The sequence below is a fragment of the Gorilla gorilla genome, chromosome 20 (assembly GCF_029281585.2).
Source record: "Gorilla gorilla gorilla isolate KB3781 chromosome 20, NHGRI_mGorGor1-v2.1_pri, whole genome shotgun sequence".
In the NCBI taxonomy this organism is placed as follows: domain Eukaryota; kingdom Metazoa; phylum Chordata; class Mammalia; order Primates; family Hominidae; genus Gorilla; species Gorilla gorilla.
In genome coordinates this window covers 24,951,245-24,970,465 of record NC_073244.2, presented here as the reverse complement: position 1 = coordinate 24,970,465, position 19,221 = coordinate 24,951,245, and the positions used below count along the sequence as shown (strand labels likewise).

General features: G+C 54.0%; 1 protein-coding gene across 1 annotated transcript in view; it reads left to right on the top strand.

Moving 5' to 3' along the window:
• The first annotated feature begins 3,406 nt into the window (after positions 1–3,406).
• Positions 3,407–19,221, top strand: part of ELL (elongation factor for RNA polymerase II) — an 82,087-nt gene continuing 66,272 nt past the window's right edge. Inside the window, exon 1 of the mRNA XM_031004060.3 lies at positions 3,407–3,835. Within this exon, the coding sequence (XP_030859920.1) occupies positions 3,701–3,835 (135 nt within the window). The 5' untranslated portion in view covers positions 3,407–3,700. The remainder of the gene's footprint in view (positions 3,836–19,221) is intronic.

Below are 19,221 nucleotides of genomic sequence, written 5' to 3'. Positions count from 1 at the left end.
TTTGGGAGGCCGAGGCGGGTGGATCACTTGAGGTCAGGAGTTCGAGACCTACATGGTGAAATCCCAGCTCTACTAAAAATATAAAATTAGCTGGGTGTGGTGGCGTGTGCCTGTAATCCCAGCTACTCAGGAGGCTGAGGCAGGAGAATCACTTGAACCAGGAGGCAGAGGTTGCAGTGAGCCGAGATCGTGCCACTGCACTCCAGCCTGGGCAACAAGAGCAAAACTCCATCTCCAAACAAACAAAAATGTCTGCAGACGGCCAGGTGCAGTGGCTTATGGCCTATAATCCTAGCACTTCCTAGCACTTTGGGAGGCTAGGCGACAGGATCTTTTGAACCCAGGAGTTAGAGACCAGCCTGGGCAACATGGAAAAATCCCATCTCTTCAAAAAATACAAAAGATTGGCCCAGTATGGTGGAGCATGCCTGTAATTTCAGCTACTTGGGAGGCTGAGGTGGGAGGATGGGTTGAGCCCAGGAGTTGGAGGCTGCAGTGAGCTGAGATCATGCCACTGCACTCCAGCCTGGGTGACAGAGTGAGAACTTGTCTCCAAAAAAAAAAAAAAAAAAAAAAAAAGGCCAGGCACGGTGGCTCACGCCTGTAATCCCAGCACTTTGGGAGGCCGAGGCAGGCGGATCATCGGATCATGAGGTCAGGAGATCGAGACCATCCTGGCTAACACGGTGAAACCCCGTCTACTAAATATACAAAAAATTAGCCAGGGGTGGTGGCACGTGCCTGTAACCCGAGCTACTCGGGAGGCTGAGGCAGGAGAATCGCTTGGACCCAGGAGGCGAGGCTGCAGTGAACCCGAGATTGTGCCACTGCACTCCAGCCTGGGCGACAGAGTGAGACTCCGTCTCAAAAAAAAAAAAAAAAAAAGAAACTTCTGCAGAGCATGCCAACGTCTGATAAGTTCTGCCTTATTTTTCCTGGGGTCTCATTGAGATCCACTGGGGAATCAAATGTAAAGTAGATGTGGAGAAATACTTTTTTTTTTTTTTGGGACCGAGTCTTGCTCTGTCACCCAGGCTGGAGTGCAGTGGCACGATCTCGGCTCACTGCAAGCTCCGCTTCCCGGGTCCAAGCTATTCTCCTGCCTCAGCCTTCTGAGTAGCTGGGATTACAGGCGTGTGCCACCATGCCTGGCTAATTTTAGTGTTTTTAGCAGAGACGGGGTTTCACCATGTTGGTCGTGGTGGTCTCGAACTCCTGACCTCATGATCCACCCCCCTCGGCCTTCAAAAGTGCTGGGATTACAGGCGTGAGCCACTGGGGGCCTGGCTTTTTTTTTTTTTTTTTTTTTTTTGGAGACAGGGTCTTACTCTGTCACTCAGGCTGGAGTGCTGGAATATAGTGGTGCGAACATAGTTCACTACAGCCTCAACCTCCCATGGGCTCGAGAGAGCCTCCCACGTCAGCCTCCGGAGTAGCTGGGACCACAGGGGTGCTCCACCATGCCCGGCTAATTTTTTTAATTTTTAAAATTTTTTTGTAGAGAGGGGGCTTAGCCCTGTTACCCAGGCTGGTCTCAAGCCCTTGGGTGCAAGCGATCCTCCCGTCATGGCATCCCAAAATGCTGGGATTTCAGGTGTGAGACACATTGCTAGGTCCTGAGTACTGCTCTTATTGCTGTTTCCTGTTTCCGAAGCGAATCCACAGAGGCTCAGAAGCAGGAGGTGCCTTTCAGAAGATCACAGAGCGAGCTGGTTGGCCCTCCAAGCCAGTTCCTCCCTTGGCCAGGCGCAGTGGCTCACGCCTGTAGTCCCAGCACTTTGGTAGCCCTAGGCAGGCGGATCACCTGAGGTTGGGAGTTAGAGACCTGATCAATATGGCGAAACCCCGTCTCTACTGAAAATACAAAAATTAGCTGGGCGTGGTGGTGGGCACCTGTAATCCCAGCTACTCGGGAGGCTGAGGCAGGAGAATCGCTTGAACCTGGGAGGCGGAGGTTGCAACGAGCTGAGATGGCACCGTTGCACTCCAGGTTGGGCAACAAGAGCGAAACTCTGTCTCAAAGAAAAAGAAAAAAAAATCTCGGAAATTAGATAGTGGTGACAGCTACACAGCATTGGGAATATATTTTATATGTAAAATGTGACTCAATGAAGTTGCTTTTTAGAAGATGTAAGGCTGGACGGGCACAGTGGCTCATGCTTGTAATCCCAGCACTTTGGGAGGCCGAGGTGGGTGCATCACTTGAGGTCAGGAGTTCCAGACCAGCCTGACTAACATGGTGAAATCCCGTCTCTACTAAAAATACAAAAAATTAGCCTGGCGTTGTGATAGGCGCCTGCAGTCCCAGCTACTACTCGGGAGGCTGAGGCAGGAGAATTGCTTGAATCCAGGAGGCGGTGGTTGCAGTGAGCCGAGATCACACCACTGCACTCCAGCCTGGGCAAGGAAATCGAAACTCCGTCTAAAAACAAACAAACAAACAAAAACTGGGGGAGGTGGCTCATGCCTGTAATCCTAGCACTTTGGGAGGGCGAGGCGCGCGGATCACCTGAGGTCAGGAGTTCAAGACCAGCCTGGTCAACATGGTGAAACCCCATCTCTACTAAACTACAAAAATTAGCTGGGCATGATGGCGGGCGCCTGTAATCCCAGCTACTCGAGAGGCTGAGACGGGAGAATCGCTTGAACTCGGGAGACGATGGTTGCATTGAGCCGAGATAGCGCCACTGTTCTCCAGTCTGGGCTGATGAGCGAGACTCCGTCTCCAAAAAAAAAAAAGAAAAGAAAAGAAAAGAAAATGGAAGTCTGGGCTTGGTGGCTCACTCCTGTAATCCTAGCATTTCAGCAGGCCCAGACAAGGAGGATCAGTTTGAGTTCAGGAGGTCGAAGGTGCAGTGAGCCATGATGGCGCCATTGCACTCCAGCCTGGGCAACACAGCAAGACCCCTCAAAAAAAAAATTAAAATAGGAAAATGAAGCTGGACTGCACCATCGCTCAGGGACTGTGGGGATGTAGGATTTTATCCTATTAAAAGTACTCATCTCATAAGAAAAAGTTTACCAGCTCCTCTTCCACCTACCAGTCCAGCACCTTCCCTGGGTGGAAGTCCCATCCACCCCCTCTAAGGGATGCCTTATGTGTCCAACCCAGCGTCCAACGCGCGCGCGTCGTTTACATAGCCACGCCCACCCTCCCGGCCCGCGGCGGGGCCTACCCACCCACGTGTTTCGCGCCGGCTCCGCCTCTCCACGCCCTCTCTGCGGCTTTCCACAGAAGCCAAAGACGGAAGACTGTAGAGATCTCATAAATAATGCATCACGTCAGCGGCTGTAGGGGCGGGGCTTTGACGCGCCTGGCTGGCTGAGTCAGGGTTATGTATAATACTATGGAGGCGGGGCCTGGAGGGGTGCGCGTGTTGAGGCGGAGTTCGTTCACGGAAGTGGCCACCCCTAGGGCCTGAAGAGGCGGGGCCATAAGTGCTTTATGAATATGCAACAACTTGGGGCGTTGACTGTGGGCCTTGTGGGGCCCTCATGGGGCGTGGCCAGGCGCGTCTCCTGAATAATGTAGTGCGCTGCCTGGCGGTGTGGCGGCGACTGTTGGTTTGGCCGGACTCGGGGGGCGTGGCCAGCCGCGTCTCATGAATAATTCAGCGCGTCAGCGGGCGGCGGGGCGGGGCGTGGCCGGCGCGGCGGCGCTGGAGCCGGGAAGGGGGCGCGGGGGAGAGATGGTCGCAAGATGGCGGCGCTGAAGGAAGATAGGAGCTACGGGCTGTCGTGCGGGCGGGTTAGCGACGGCAGCAAGGTGTCGGTGTTCCACGTGAAGCTCACCGACAGTGCCCTGAGGGCCTTCGAGAGCTACCGCGCCAGACAGGTGAGTGGCATGGCGCCCGGCGCGCCAGTGGGGAACGTCCGGACGCGGGCCGGCCTCGCGCTCCCCTCACTGAGGCGTCCGGGCTCGGAGACGCTAGGTCTGCGGTGCTGCTCGCGGGTCCCTGGGCCGGCGGGGCGCGGAGTGGGCGCCAGTCCGGCCTGGAGCACCGCGTTCCTTCTCAGCACTAGGAGGCAATACAGGCGGGTGGCCCGGGGCTGCTGAGGGGCCCAGACTCGCGCGCCGGGCCCGGGAGGCGTCGGTGTCGGCACCTGGCGGCGTCCGGGGCCTTTCTGGCCTGCCGGGCACCTGGGCAGGGTCCAGTTTGCGCACCTGGCGGCGGGGCGAGGAGGCGGTGGGCCGCACGGTCCCGGCATCGTGATAGGGGGAAGCTGGGGGCTTTTCCATCTGGGGCCGGGGCAGCGCCGTTGGTGGGGGGTGACTGTGTCTGTCCTCCTGGGAAGCAGCGATCGTCTGGGTGCCCGGCAGGGGGTGGTCAGCGGGGCACTTGTGGGGGTCTGTTCTGTCTGGGTGGGAGGCTTTGCAGCTGGGGGCTGGCTTTGACGCGTTCCGATGAAGCCACTCAGGTTGGGCCACTTTGATTCTTGGGACGGGGAGTTTGGGCAGAAACTGACAGCTTGTCCCAGCTTTCTGCTCCCCTTACCCCCAGGTGACCCTCTCTCTCCGGAGAGAGGTTCCTTGGAGAGTGGAAGTGTTGGGGGCGGCTGTGATGTTTTCCTCAGGGCACATGTAGGGGATCCCTGCCACCCAGGAGGAAGCTCTGGCTACCACATCTGGCCGCTGACTCTGGAACTTCTCAGAGGCTGATTTGGGCCCATCTGGGGGAAGTTTGAGGCGTTTCGGTTCTGCCACCTGGCTGGTGGTGGGGAGGGGAGGCTGCTGTGTATGTTCTCTTGGGCCTGACTTTGGGGCGCATCTGGGGCCGTGGTCAGAAACCTGCCTTTTTCATTTCTGTTTGTGTCATGGCCCCCCCTCCCCCCGTCTGTGCTGGGTCAGAAGTTGCAGATGACCAGTGGTCAGGTCCCGAGGGGAAGGGGTTTAGGAACCTTGTAACTCCTTTTCTGGAAATTGGGGGCTTCATTGCCCTAGAGGGAGTGGGGGGTGGGTCTAGTCTCGGGCTCAGAGAGCCCTGCTCCCTGCGTATGTGTGTGTTTGTGTATACTGTTGATGGTGGGGGTGGGGGGGTGCCGCGGGCGGGGGAGGAGGGAGACTAACTAGGAAGGAATGTGGCTTTCTTCCTGCCCCGAACTTGTTCAGCTCCATTAGCTAAGCCGAGAATTTCTTCCCCCTGTTTCGTTTCCACCGCTCTCCCGGTGCCCACCCCTTCCGTGCTTCTTCCCATGTCTTTGGGCAATTTCCTCCCTGTCCCGGTGTCTCAGTTTTCCCCTTCATGGAATGAGGATTTCATTTTTTTTTGGAAGAGCAAGTTCGCACCTTGTCAAAAAGACTCCCCAAAATGAGGCTAAGGCGCCCCTGCAGGTGAGGAGGAGACGGTGGCAGCGACAGCAGCTGCTGGCCCATGACCAGCCAGAGCCTCTCTTCCTGGTAGAATTCTGGCCCTGGGTCTTTTTCCCTGAGCGATTCTGACTTGTCCTGCAGGAAGGCAGGCTTTCCTAGAAACAGCTGGGGGAGAGCTCGTGAGTCATATAACTACGATGGACTTGGTACCTGGTCACCACTGTCTTCTGTGCTTTAGGAACCAGGAGCTCCGCCTTCTCTCTGATGCTGCCCTCGCTTGCTTTTCAGTCCAGAAGGTCCGCCTGTGTGTCCACCTCATGCTGTCACACTGCTATTTTTACTTTAGGGTATTGGTTACATCCCCTCTCTAAGCTGGATCTTCCTCATGTTAGGGTGAAGGTAACTGTGGACTGTTAAACTCCTGTGGCTCAGAGCCCAGCTGTGTAGGGCAGCATGTTGACCAGCCAGGAGGGGCTTCCTAGAAGAACTTTTCCAAGCCATCCAGAGCAACTTGGCTGGCTGGATTATATTTTGGGGTGATTCAAACTTGGATTTTTCTCAAAAAGCTGTCTGGTAATTTAAGTGGCTTGGCCACTTTCTTTCTTTTTTTTTTGAGATGGAGTTTCACTCTGCTGCCCAGGCTTCAGTGCAGTGGCGCGATCCTGGCTCACTGCACCTTCTGCCTCCTGGGTTCAAGCGATTCTCCTGCCTCAGCCTGCCGAGTAGCTGGGACTACAGGCACGTGCCACCACACCCGGCTAATTTTTGTATTTTTAGTAGAGACAGGGTTTTGCCATGTTGGCCAGGCTGGTCTTGAACTCCTGACCTCCAGTGATCCGTCCTTCTCAGCCTCTAAAAGTGCTGGGACTACAGGCATGAGCCACTGCTCCCAGCCAGCTCGGCTACTTTTGAATTTAATCTTGCCCATGGGGCAGTATAGTGGATGGACTTCTCTAAGGCACGGCAGCTCCGTGCTCTCTGTGGTTTTGGGTAGTGAGCTTGAGGAAGGTGGCTTGAAGAACTTGATTGTGTAACCAGAGAAATATACTGGTTATGGACAAACTCTCATGTGGACAACTCTATCAACCAGAAGCCAGAGTTCCTCGATGCTGTGGTTATATAGTTTGCCAATTGCAACTTGTGGAGAGGGCTTTTATTTTTAATTAATTTTTTTTTTTTTGAGACGGAGTCTTGCTCTGTTGTCCAGGCTGGAGTGCAGTGGTGCGATCTCTGTGTTAGCCTGGATGGTTTCGATCTCCTGACTTTGTGATCTGCCCACCTCGGCCTCCCAAAGTGCTGGGATTACAGGCGTGACCAACCGTGCCCGGCCTATTTTTAGTTTTTAATTGCGAAGAGGCTTTTACAAATTCAGGTGTGGCAGGGGCTAGAAGGGAACTTGCTGTGGAACTTTCTCTGTGGCTCCCAGGAGCAGGTAATCCTAGCTCTGGGAACAGCCCAGGTAGAAGCCCTCCTGTTTTCTCTCCCCAGAGGGCTCTGGTGTTGACCTGGTAGCCAGCTGGAGCAGCGTGGTGGAAGGTAAAGGCGCAGCAATACACATAGCTGCTGGCCTTCTCACTCTACCTTGGACTTTGTGCAGTTTTTCTTTCCTTTTTTTTTTTTGAGACAGGGTCTTGCCCTGTCGCCCAAGCTGGATTGCGCTGGCGTGATCTCAGCTCACTGCAACCTCTGCCTCCCGGGTTCAAGCGATTCTCCTGCCTCAGCCTACCAAGTAGCTGGGATTACAGGCACGCATCACCATGCCTGGCTAATTTTTGTATTTTTGGTAGAGATGGGGTTTTACCATGTGGTCAGGATGGTCTCAAACTCCTGACCCCTCAAGTGATCTACCTGCCTCAGCCTCCCAAAGTGCTGGGATTATAAGCCTGAGTCGCCACGCTGGGCCCTTTTTTTTTTTTTTTGAGAGACAGGGTTTTGCTCCATTGCCCAGGCTGGAGTGCAATGGCATGATCATAGCTCACTGCAGCCTCGAACTACCACCCTCCTGCTTCAGTCTCCTGAGTAGCTGGGGCCACAGGTGTGCACCACTGCACCTGGCTAAGTTTTAAATTTTTTTGTAGAGACGGGGTCTCACTATGTTGCCAAGGCTGGTTTCAAACTCCGGGGCTCAAGTGATTTCCCTGCCTCAGCCTCCCAAAGTGCTGTAATTACAAGAGTGAGCCATCGTGCCTGGCCTAGTTTTTGTTGTTGTTGTTGTTTTTTGAGACAGAGTTTCACTCTTGTTGCTAGGCTGAAGTGTAATGGTGTTATCTCGGCTCACTGCAACCTCAGCCTCCCAAATAGCTGGGATTACAAGCATGCGCCACCATGCCCTACAAATTTTGTACTTTTAGTGGAGATGGGGTTTTACCATGTTGGTCAGGCTGGTCTCGAACTCCTGACCTCAGGTGATCCTCCTCCCTTGGCCTCCCAAAGTGCTGGGATTACAGGAGTGAGCCTTCGTTCCTGGCCTAGTTTTTCTTTTCTTCTTCTTCTTCTTCTTTTTTTTTTTTTTTTTGAGACAAGGTCTTACTCTGTCACCCAGGCTGGAGTACAGTGGTGTGATCATAGCTCACTGCGGCCTTGAACTCCTGGGCTTAAGTGATCTTCCCACCTCAGCTGCCCAGAGTGCCGGGACTACAGGCATGAGCCATTGTGCCTGGCCCAGTTTTTTTCTTTGTCTTTTAATTAAAAATTTTTTTTTTTTTTTGTAGAGATGGGGTTTCCCCATTTTGCCTAAGCTGGTCTTGAACTCCTGGGCTTAAGGGATCCTCCTGTGTTGGCCTCCCAAAGTGCTGGGCTTACAGGCATGAACTACGTGTCTGTTTTTCTTTGAATATAAAAACCTGCATGGGATGGCCGGGCGTGGTGGCTCACACCTGTAATCCCAGCACTTTGGGAGGCTGAGGTGGGAGGATCCCTTGAGGTCAGGAGTTTGAGACCAGCCTGGACAATATGGTGAAAACCTGTCTCTACTAAAAATACAAAAAAAATTAGCCGGGCGTGGTGGTGCGTGCCTGTAATCCCAGCTACTTGGGAGGCTGAGGCGGGAGAATCTGGGAGATGGAGGTTGCAGTGAACCGAGATCGCACCACTGCACTCCAGCCTGGGTGACAGAGGGAGACCCTGTGTCAAAAAACAAAACGAAACCTTCATTGGTTGTGAGGTGGCTGTTCTTGTGGATCTCCCGGTTTGCTCTGATGAGTGATTTCTGGGAGAGGGGAGAGTGGAAGCATGGACACACCCTCTCCTTCCAGGACAGTGTCACTCACCTGCTTGGAAAAGTAGCCTCTGGTCAGTCTGAGGAAGTGACCCTCCCAGGGGCACTTGGGTTGTAGTTCATCATTAGGGGTTTGCATGGGCTCTGTTGCTGAGTGACCTCTTTTGGATCACAAGCTCCTTGGTGGAGAGGAGCACACCGTTGTTCAGAAAAAAATGAGGGCCCAGGAAGTGCTTCAGGAGGCCTGGGGATTAGAGCCTCTCTCCATTTGAATCTCAGCTCCACCTGCCTCCTGAGGCCATGGGTGAGTGCCTGACCCCTCCCATCTCCGAATCCTTCTCAGAACTGGGGTCAGCAGTACTTGACCTGCTCCCTCAAGTTCCAGATCCTTCTCTCAGGGCTGTGAGGATCCTGGTGCCTGACCCTTTCTGAGTTCCAGATTCTCTTCCTCTTGGGAGGACAATAACCTGACCCCTCTTGTGCTCTGAGCCCTTAGTGAATGGACCCAGAGCTGGCTCCTGGGGGGCTGGTCCCTGCCTGGAGGTTCGTACAGAGCCGGTGGGAGACTCCAGATCACTCATCTAACCTGGTATGATTGAGCCTCTGGTCAGTGCCCATGGCTCAGGGGTGGGATACCCACCAGTGATTGAGATGGGCCCCTCATGTCACGAGCTGACATTCTAGTGGCAGGAGACAGAATTCATGAACAGGAAGGATGGCACAGAAATTAGCAAGAGTAACTCACCGGCGGTCAACGTTAATGATGGTGAGGGGTATAGGTGGGGCAGTCAGTGAGTGCTTCCAGCAGGTGACACAGAGCTGCAGTCTGCTGGGGGAAGGGTCCCAGGCATGGCCGGTGTGCTGTCCCAGGGAAGGGTGTGAAGGGAGTGGAGGTAGAGGGGTGCTGTGCCTCAGGCCTGTGGCCAGTACTCGGCTCTTCTGGGTGGCCCTGGAGCTGTGCTGGGGGCTACTGTCTGCTGCTAAGTGGGTGGGCTGTGTGGATGTCACCCTTGGCACCGGTGGCAGGAGGAGCCTTACTTCAGCCTGTGATCCATTCCCACAGCAGGGCCCCAGAGGCCCGACTTATCTTCCCTTCCCGGTGGGCACCCCCCTTGGTTCTGAGCAGGGCAGCTTCTTGCCAGCCCTGCCTGCTTTTCAGAGAAGGCCTTCTTTAGAGACCTAGTGCTAGTGCTGCCCCTGTTGGCCCTGGGCTAGACCCCCATCCCTTCCCATGGGTGCACATCATCTTGACCACTTGCCGGGAGAGCAAGTTTATGGTCCCCCTTCACGACAGGGACAGATGAGGCTCTGAGAGGCGGCATCATCTGTCCAAGGGCGCTCGGCTGTCCTCACTGGCCCATACTGCCTCTTGAGTGGCCAAGCCAAACTATCTTTTGAGGTTGCAGGGGTCTTGACCTGAAGGGGAGTCACACTGGGGTCCTGAGCCTCACTTAAATGCAACTTTCCGCGTCCCCAAGAGGCCCGAACCTTGGTGACGTGAGTGACTGAGCAGATTCCTCCGGTTGCTGGCCATGCTGGACCCCCTCCCCCAAGAAAGTGGAAAGGTGATGGGCACCTACACCTGTGGAGGGTGCCCTGCCCCACCAGTGCTGGCTGTGCCACCCACAGTACTGCATTTCATCCCATCTTCCCCGTGGTGGGAGCAGTTCCCATTTCTTAGGTGAGGATATGGGTGGAGACTCTGGAGGAGGCTGAATCACCAGGCAGGATCTCCCAGCTGGGAAGTAGCTGAGAACCCAGAATCCGAGTGTCATGGCCTGGGCTCTGCCATCTCTGAAGGACTGTGGCCGCTGGATGGACTGGGGCGGAGCAGGTGGGCTGCCAGGAGGCATCAGGAGTGGCCCACTGGTGCACCAGGGTATGGTTTATCTGTGTGTTTCAAGGTGAGCATTTGGTGGTTCTGAGTGGGTTCTCCCAGAAGGTGCTAGAAGAGGACAAGCCAGCTTGAGTCTGTGGGCCCGAGCTGGCAGTCTCTGCAGGAGGCAGGCAAGAGTGTGTGTGAGGGACTGAGCTCTGCACTTGGCATCGTGACCCTTGACTGTGCTTTCAGCTGGTTGCCGTGGCTGTGATTGTGTGTAAACAGCAGGCAGCGCTCACTCGGAAACCCACCCCTCTGTTGACTCACGGCCAAGGCCATAGTTCATCACCTTTGAAGCAGTTTTGACATCACACCCGGATTGTGACATCCCGACTGGGAGACCTTGAGGGAGGAACCCGCCAGCCTGACAAACAAGATTGCCTCTCTGCTCCACGTAGCCCTGGGCTCGAAGCAGCTGCCCAGGGAAGAGACCCTAGTTTTCAGAGGTCTGCTTCTCAGGGGGCATCAGCCTTGTTTAAGGCACCTGGCAGGGCACAGACTTGTGATTGATACTGCACATTTTGGGTTTGGCCTCTTCTGTGTCCTTTGTTTTAGGGTCTTGCTCCCCGTTGTGCTTTCTGCCTTGATGAATTCAGTTGTCACACTTTCTCCTTGGTCTCTGAACCTCATGGACAGGGTTGTCTTCAATCTCACCTGTGTAGTCAGCCACAGAGTCCAAAGGGAAATGTAGAACAATGCATCCAAATGGCCTGTGACCTGCAGGTGCAGTGAATGACAGAGATGGCCATGACATGTGGTTATTTTGTCACTTTGCCTTTTTTTTTTTTTTTTTTTTTTGAGATGGAGTCTCGCTCTGTTGCCCAGGCTGGAGTGCAGTGGTGTGATCTCAGCTCACTGCAAACTCTGCCTCCCAGGTTCACGCCATTCTCCTGCCTCAGCCTTCTGAGTAGCTGGGACTACAGGCACCGGTCACCACACCCGGCTAATTTTTTTGTATTTTTAGTAGAGACGGGGTTTCACCGTGTTAGCCAGGATGGTCTCGATTTCTTGACCTTGTGATCTGCCTGCCTTGGCCTCCCAAAGTGCTGGGATTAACAGGTGCGAGCCACCGCGCCCGGCTGTCACTTTGCTTTTTAATGAAAAAAGCTGGTGTCCAAATAAACCATCCGCAGGGAGACTATTCTCCCAGATAAAAGCGTCCTAGAGACCTCCCGCCTCCATCTGACCTGGCAGTGGGCCCCGGAGTCTGATGCTAATTATATCCTCCAGGGCTGGACCCTCCTGACCAAGTGGAGACACGGCTCCTGACTGAGGCAGCCAGGCCAGCAGATGTGTTTGTGAAGGGATAGGGCTTCGAGTTCTGGTCAAGTTTGTGGAATCACTGAATTCCTGTTTTTTTGTTTTGTTTTGTTTTTGAGATGGAGTCTCGCTCTGTCGCCCAGTCTGGAGTGCAGTGGTGTGATCTTGGCTCACTGCAACCTCTGCCTCCCAGGTTCATGCCATTCTCCTGCCTCAGCCTCTTGCATAGCTGGGACTACAGGCGCCCGCCACCACGCCCGGCTAATTTTTTGTGTTTTTAGTAGAGACAGGGTTTCACCGTGTTAGCCAGGATGGTCTCCATCTCCTGACCTTGTGATCCGCCCGCCTCAGCCTCCCAAAGTGCTGGGATTACAGGCGTGAGCCACTGGGCCCAGCCTGAACTCCTGTTTTAAAAGCATCCTGTGAAGTTTTTTTTTTTCGTTTTTACTATATAAGCAGTATAACTCAGGGTAGAAAGCCTGCAACGTACCTAAAATTAGCAAGTCTGTTCTCATTGCCCCAGGCAATTTCTGTTGACACCTTTGCACCCTCCTCTGTCTCGCCTGGGTGTACCGTGTTGTCATAGTGGCACAATCATATGGTTTTGCGTCTCTTCTTCCCTGAACACTTTATGTTTTAATGCTGCACCTTCTGTGCATCGTGGAGCCTGACAGGTCAGTATTCTTCGAGCATTTTTGTGTTCTTGGCACTGTGCTTGGTTCTGGGGATGTCCGGATGCTGCAGGTCTTGTGTATGTACAGGCCAGTCCACTCTCCCGTAGTGAGGCTACATAGAGTGATGAGGTGAGGTGAGGCAGGTGATGCAGCACAGGCTGTGGCCTGGCATGCCCATGTGTCTGTGAGTGGAGCCTGGAGCATGAGGCTGCGATTTTGAGGCCAGGGAAGGCAGCTCAGCCCCTCTTGGCTTGCTCCTCTTTGGATAAATTGAGCTGCTGGTGATGGAGGGCTGTGGTCAGTCCTTCTCACCATTCTTCAGATGGGGAGACCGCAAGTATATGCCCTACTGTTAACACCCCTGTCCTTCCCCCAGGCCCATCGGGGGCCTCAGCTCTTCATGAGATGCTGTTGTTGCGCCCCGTGTCCTTTTTATATGTTGGTGAAAATGTTTTCACAAGGAGGCGTCTCTCTTGAAGGATGCTGAGAACTGCATATTGGGGATCAGGTACATTGGTGGCGCTGCTCCCAGTGACAATTTGGGGCTCCAGGCTGCTGGCACCCTCCCTGAGCCTCAACTTCCCAATTCAGGTGAAGGTGTCGTCCTAGAGGTGAGACAGGCTTGTTCTCCCTGGCTGTGCATGAGGTGTCAGCTGCTCTCCTCGTTGACCCAAAAATGATCCCAGAAAGCAAAGCCTCCAAAATTTAAAATAGCTTCTCCTATAGCTCTGCTGTTAGGGTTTTATTGTTTTTTTTTCTGAAATAAAGAACTGGCTTCCTAGTTTTGGCTCATTGCAACCTCTGCCTCCCAGGCTCAAGCAATCCTCCCACCTCAGCCTCCTAAATAGCTGGGACTACAGACACCCATCATCACGCCTGGTTGCTTTTTGTATGTTTTTGTAGAGATGGGGTTTCACCATGTTGCCCAGGGTGGTCTTGAACTTCTGAGCTGAAGTGACCTGCCCGCCTTGGCCTCCCAAAATGCTGGGATTACAGGCGTGAGCCACCGCACCTGGCCTGTTTCTTTATTTTTATTTCTTTATTTTTGAGACGGAGCTTTCTGCTCTGTTGCCCAGACTGGAGTGCAATCACGTGATCACAGCTCACTGCAGCCTCAACATCCTGGGCTCAAGCGATCCTCCCACCTCAGCCTCCCCAGTAGTTGGGACTACAGGCATATGCTATCACACTCAACTAATTTTTTTTCTTTTTTTTTTTTGAGATGGAGTCTTACTCTGTCGCCTAGACTGGAGTGCAGTGGCATGATCTTGGCTCACTGCAACCTCTGCCCCCTGGGTTCAAGCGATTCCCCTGCCTCAGCCTCCCCAGTAGCTGGGATTACAGGCATCTGCCACCATGCCCGGCTAATTTTTGTATTTTTTGTAGAGACGGGGTTTCACCATCTTGGCCAGGCTGGTTTTGAACTCCTGACCTCATGATCCATCCACCTCGGCCTCCCAAAGTGCTGGGATTACAGGCGTGAGCCACTGTGCCTGGCCCATTTTTTTTTTTTTTTTTTAATTTGTAGAGGCAGGGTCTCACTGTGTTGCGCAGGCTGGTCTTGAACTCCTGGGCTCAAGCAGTCCTCCAACCTCAGCCTCCCAAAATGCTGGGATTACAAGCTTGAGCCACTGTGCCTGGCCAGCTTCCTGGTTTCTTTAGCAGTTTTCCCACTGGAAAGCCCACAGCACTGTCAGAGGGAGCTGGGGCCCCCTGTACTTCCACCTTCTCCATCAGGCCACCTCCGGTGGTGTGGTGGGTGGTGGGCAGTGGGCAGGGAACCAGACTGATGTCCTGTGGTGTGGATGGACCACATCGTGCTCATCCATTCCTCTGTCCGTGGGCATTTGGGTTGCTTCCACCTCTTGACTGTAGTGAACCATGCTACTGTGAACAGGGCATGTAAGTATCTGTTCAAACCCCTGCTTTCAGTTCTTTTGGATACATACCCAGAAGTGGACCTGTTGGATCGCCCAGGCTGGAGTGCAGTGACGTGATCTTGACTCACTGCAACCTCTGCCTCCCAGGTTCAAGCAATTCTCCTGCCTCAGCCTCCCAAGTAGCTGGGATTACAGGTGCCCACCACCACGCCTAGTTAATTTTTTTTTTTTTTTTCTTTTTGAGATGGAGTTTCGATCTGTCTCCCAGGCTGGAGTGCAGTGGTGCTATCTCAGCTCACTGCAAGCTCTACCTCCCGGGTTCATGCCATTCTCCTACCTCAGCCTCCCGAGTAGCTGGGACTACAGGCGCCTGCCACCATGCCTGGCTAATTTTTTATATTTTTAGTAGAGATGGGGTTTCACCATGTTAACCAGGATGGTCTCGATCTCCTGACCTCATGATCTGCCCGCCTCAGCCTCCCAGCGTGCTGGGATTACAGGCATGAGCCACCACACCCAGCCCATGTGTAGCTAATTTTTATATTTTTAGTAGAGACGAGGTTTCACCATGTTTGCCATGCTGGTCTTGAACTCCTGACCTCAGGTTATCTGTCCGCCTCGGCCTCCCAAAGTGCTGGGATTAGAGGCATGAGACACTGCTCCCGGCCTCTTGTGGTCATTCTGTGTTTAATTTTTTGAGGATTTGCCAGATTGTTTTCCACAGCGGCTGTAGCATTTTACATTCCCACCAGCCGTGCACAAGGGTTGTGGTTTCGCCACGTCCTTGCCCGAACTGGTTATTTTTTGATGGTAGCCTTCTTAATGGGTGTGGGGTGGTCTTGGAGCCATTTAAATGCCCTCGTGTGTGACTGTCCTGTGAGAGCTAGGGCCTGCAGGGCCTCTGATGCCCCTGGATGGACCCAGGAGTCACCTGGTCACAGGTGACAGAGGAAGGTCTCGAGCAGGATCACCTGGGCTCAGGTGAGAGAAAGGGACAGGGAGAGCCCGGTGTGGCTCTGCAGTGAGGGAAGCTGGGGCTGAGTGGAGATGATAGTGGCTACGTGCCCTGCTTCTGCATAGCCAGTGTGCGGTTGCCCGGCCTGTGTTGGGATGCAGGTTTCTCTTTTTGTCTCACTCTGTCACCCAGGGTGGAGTGTGCAGTGGTGTGATTCTTGGCTCACTGCAACCTCCACCTCCCAGGTTCAAGCAATTCTCGTGCCTCAGCCTCCAGATTAGCTGGGATTACAGGCTTGTGCCACAATGCCCAGCTAAGTTTTTTGTGTTTTTAGTAGAGACGGGGTTTCACCATGCTGGCCAGGCTGGCCTCGAACTCCTGGCCTCAAGTGATCCACCCACCTTGGCCTCCCAAAGTGCTGGGATTACAGGCGTGAGCCATCGTGCCCAGCTGGGACATGGGTTTCTGTAAGCAGTGAGGGCTAGGAAGGGCCTTGGGTGAGGTTGGCCAGGGTGGTTGAGCCTCTCAGTGGCAGGACTTCTGAGCCCTGCAGGTACTGAGGCTTCAGGGCCCTTCTCGGGCAAAGAGCTCAGATGGGTGCAGAATTTCTATTTTTAGCCCTTTTTGGATTAAGCTTCTGTGGAAAATGAGGTCTCTTCCAGGTGAGAAGTAGCCTGGAGGTCCTGCAGGTCAGGGACAGCCCACTGGGGGGCACTGGCTGGGCGGGGGGTCCAGCTGCTGCCCTTGGCCTAGCCCTGAGGCATTTGCTGAAGGTGGGTGGGAGGGAAGAGGAGGAGCAGAGTTTTCTTAGGATCCTGTGGGCAGGTGGAATCTACCTACTTCCAGGAGGAGCCCCAGGCCTCCAGTTGGGGAGGGGAGTGTGTGTGTGTGTGTGTGTGTGTGTGTGTGCGCGCGCGCGCGCGTGCATTGGCCTGTATCTCCATCTGTGTTCACCCTGGAGACCTTAGGTTGGGCCCCTCTATCCAGGGTAGGCTGATTAGTGGGGGCCTGTGGGCCAAGGGGCCGGGTTGGGGCGGCCACACCATCACATTGCCCTTCTTTCGGAAGGGTGACTCCTCACCAGGAACCCAAAGGGCTTGGGGTGGCCTTGTCTCCTCCCACAGGCCTGAGGAGGGTAAGCTGGGTTGGGAAGTTCCTTTTTCCTTTCTGAAAACAGTGACTTTTCGGGGTACATTGAGCTTCCTGCTGTGGATCTTGTAGCCCCTACACCTGGAGGGAGTGACCTTAGGGTCTCAGTGGGGCACTGTGATAAGGATGCCTGCTTGATTGCATCAGGGCGCCTGGTTCACAGGACCTCCAACCTGGCTGCTGTGGGGAAGGGCCCTGGTGGGTGCCTCCTGCTCACGGCTACTCTGAAATATTATTCCCAAGATCTTGAGGGGAACCTGGGCTGCGTCCACCTCATGTTTGCTCCATTTCCCCATGGAATTAGTGGTAGAGGTGACTCACAGGGTCTCTTTTTGTGTCCTCAAGGAAACTGAGGCCTATAGGCTCTGCCCAGGGTCACTGCTATAGTTGCTTATCCCCACAACAAGGCTTGCTGCCTTGTTAGGACACGGACAGAGTGGGCTGTGGTGTGATCTTTTTCAGCAGCAACCCTAGAGACTATAGCGTGTTGGTAAACTGTGGCCAAAGGGCCAGGTCTGGCCTGCCACATGTCTTTGTAAATAAAGTTTTATAGGGACACAGCTGCCCACTTGCTTACCTGTAATTTATGGCTGCTCTTGCTCTGTGACGGCAGCCAAGGCTGCAACTGTCTAGCTCACAAAGCCTGAAATACCAACTCTTGGCCCTTCATAAAAGAAGCTTGCTGGCCGCTGGTCTAGGGTGTCCAGCTGCGTGTGTGGCAGGAAGACTTGGTGTGTTAGTGGAACCACTGTCGTGGGGCCAGGCTCAGGCCTTGGGCTCCCAGGCCCCTGTGCAGTGCCAGGCAGCCCTGTGAAGCCTTGCTGTTGGCCAGGGCCAGTTGAGACTTTGGAGGGTCCTTTTGTTCTGGCCCCTTTATTTCACTAATGGGACATCTAGAAGATAATGCTAACTTGAGATCACACAGTTAGTGCAGATGATGTCAAATCTTGAACCTGAGGGCATCCACTCTGGGACAGGCTACCCTCCTGGCTGCTGACTCCTGTATTTTATTTTATTTTATTATTCTATTTTTGTTTTTATTTTTTAGAGAGAGGGTCTTGCTATGCTGTCCAGGCTGGAGTGGAGTGGTGTGATCATAGCTCACTGCAGTCTCTTAACTCCTGGCCTCAAGTGATCCTCCCGCCTTGGCCTCCCAAAGTGCTATAGGCGTGAGCCACCACACTCAGCTGTGACTCCTATTTTGATCTCATGCAAACTCAAAATGTTTCTCAGCCCGCATGGGAGTCCCTGGGTTTTCCGGGAGTTTTTCTCAGGGACTGCATCAATCCTGACATAGCTTCCAGTGGGAACCGGCCTCTTTATTTGTGACCTGTATGTGACCTTTGAAACAAAACACAGTCATGCGCAGCCTGGATGGGAAGGGCTGGCTTGGGTGTCCCTTGTGGAGTTGGGAGCAGCTGCCACATGGAGTCAGCCCCAGCCTGCTGCATCCTCATCTCTGGGGATGGAGCTGGGGGTCAGGCGTCTGCCTCCAGATGGGTAGTGGGGCCCGCAGAACCTGTGTCTGATTCTAGTTGGGCTCTGAATGCAGTCTCTGAGCTGAGCCTCAGCTGCGTGGTTGTTCGGCGGGACACAACCTACACAGTGCAATCTCCTACACAGAGGGATTGCACCCAGTGAGGGTTTGGCTGCCTCCAGGAGTGTTTCTCCAGTAAGAAGCAGGAGGGATGAAGCCCCTGCGCTCACATGGCCCGCTTCTTCACAGCGGGGAGGTGCACCATAAACCAGGAACAGCCAGATCGTGGTGGCTTCAGACTGGCTTGGTGTGCAGTGGTGGTGGACATGGGCAGGCAGGCATCTCCCTCCACAGGAGCAAGCTCACCTTGGACTGGGGAGACCTAGGAGACCCTTCCAGAACTTTCTTAGCTCGGGGCAAGTGCCGTGTGCAGATTAGATTCTTTGTTAGATACCAGTGGCTTGAAAGACTCAGAGGAGGACTTCCTGAGCAGTTCTCTGCCAAGGGGCTGTGGGTCTGTGGCCAGGCTCTGGCAGCAGACTTGGCCTGTTTTCACTCTTCTTATCTGGGGATGTTATCTCTCCCTTTTCAGAGTTGGGTGTGACCCTTGAACTGCCACAGGCAAGGCACAGACCGTGCAGGGAGGCATCTGAGGGCAGGGAGCGGGTGCAGCTAGAAGAGTGTGTTCCTTCCTCTCCTGGTGGCACTATTTTTGGAGTTGGATGCTCTCAGACGCCTGCTTGTTCCAGTGAAATGTGCTCAGCTCACACTGGATTTGGCAAGTGGGAGGGGACAGCCAGTGCTGGCAGCCTGTGTCCAGCTCATCTCCAGGCTGCCCTGGCTCTCTTACCTGTGCACAGGCTCCCACTGGTCAAAGGCCATGTGCCTGGAGCCACATGACCCCATAATGTAGGAATCGCTTGTAGGCCAGCTCCTTGTAGATAGGAAGTGGAGCTGTGTTGAGAAGGATTCTGAGGTGATGTCTGGTCTAGAGCGTAGGATCAATGAGACAGGGTCCCTGGCCCTCTGATCATAGCATCTCTGTGAGGAGAGTTCCCTCTAATCTCTGAGCTGAGGAGGGTGACGAACTCCTAGGTGTGCAAGGTGAGGTTCACATGCTGTTGAACGGAAGTCTGCTTTTGTTTTTTCAGACGAGGTCTTGCTCTGTCATCCAGGCTGGGGTGCAGTGGTGTGATCATAGCTCACTGCAGCCTTGGCTCCCGGGCTCAAGTGATCCTCCTACCTCAGCCTCCCAAATAGCTGGGACTACAAGTGCGTGGCACCACACCTGGCTAATTTTTTATTTATATGGAGACAGAGTCTCCCTGTGTTGCTCAGCCTGGTCTCAAACCCCTGAACTCAAACGAACTTCCTGCCTTGGCCTCCCAATGTGCTGGGCTTACAGGCGTGAGCCATGGC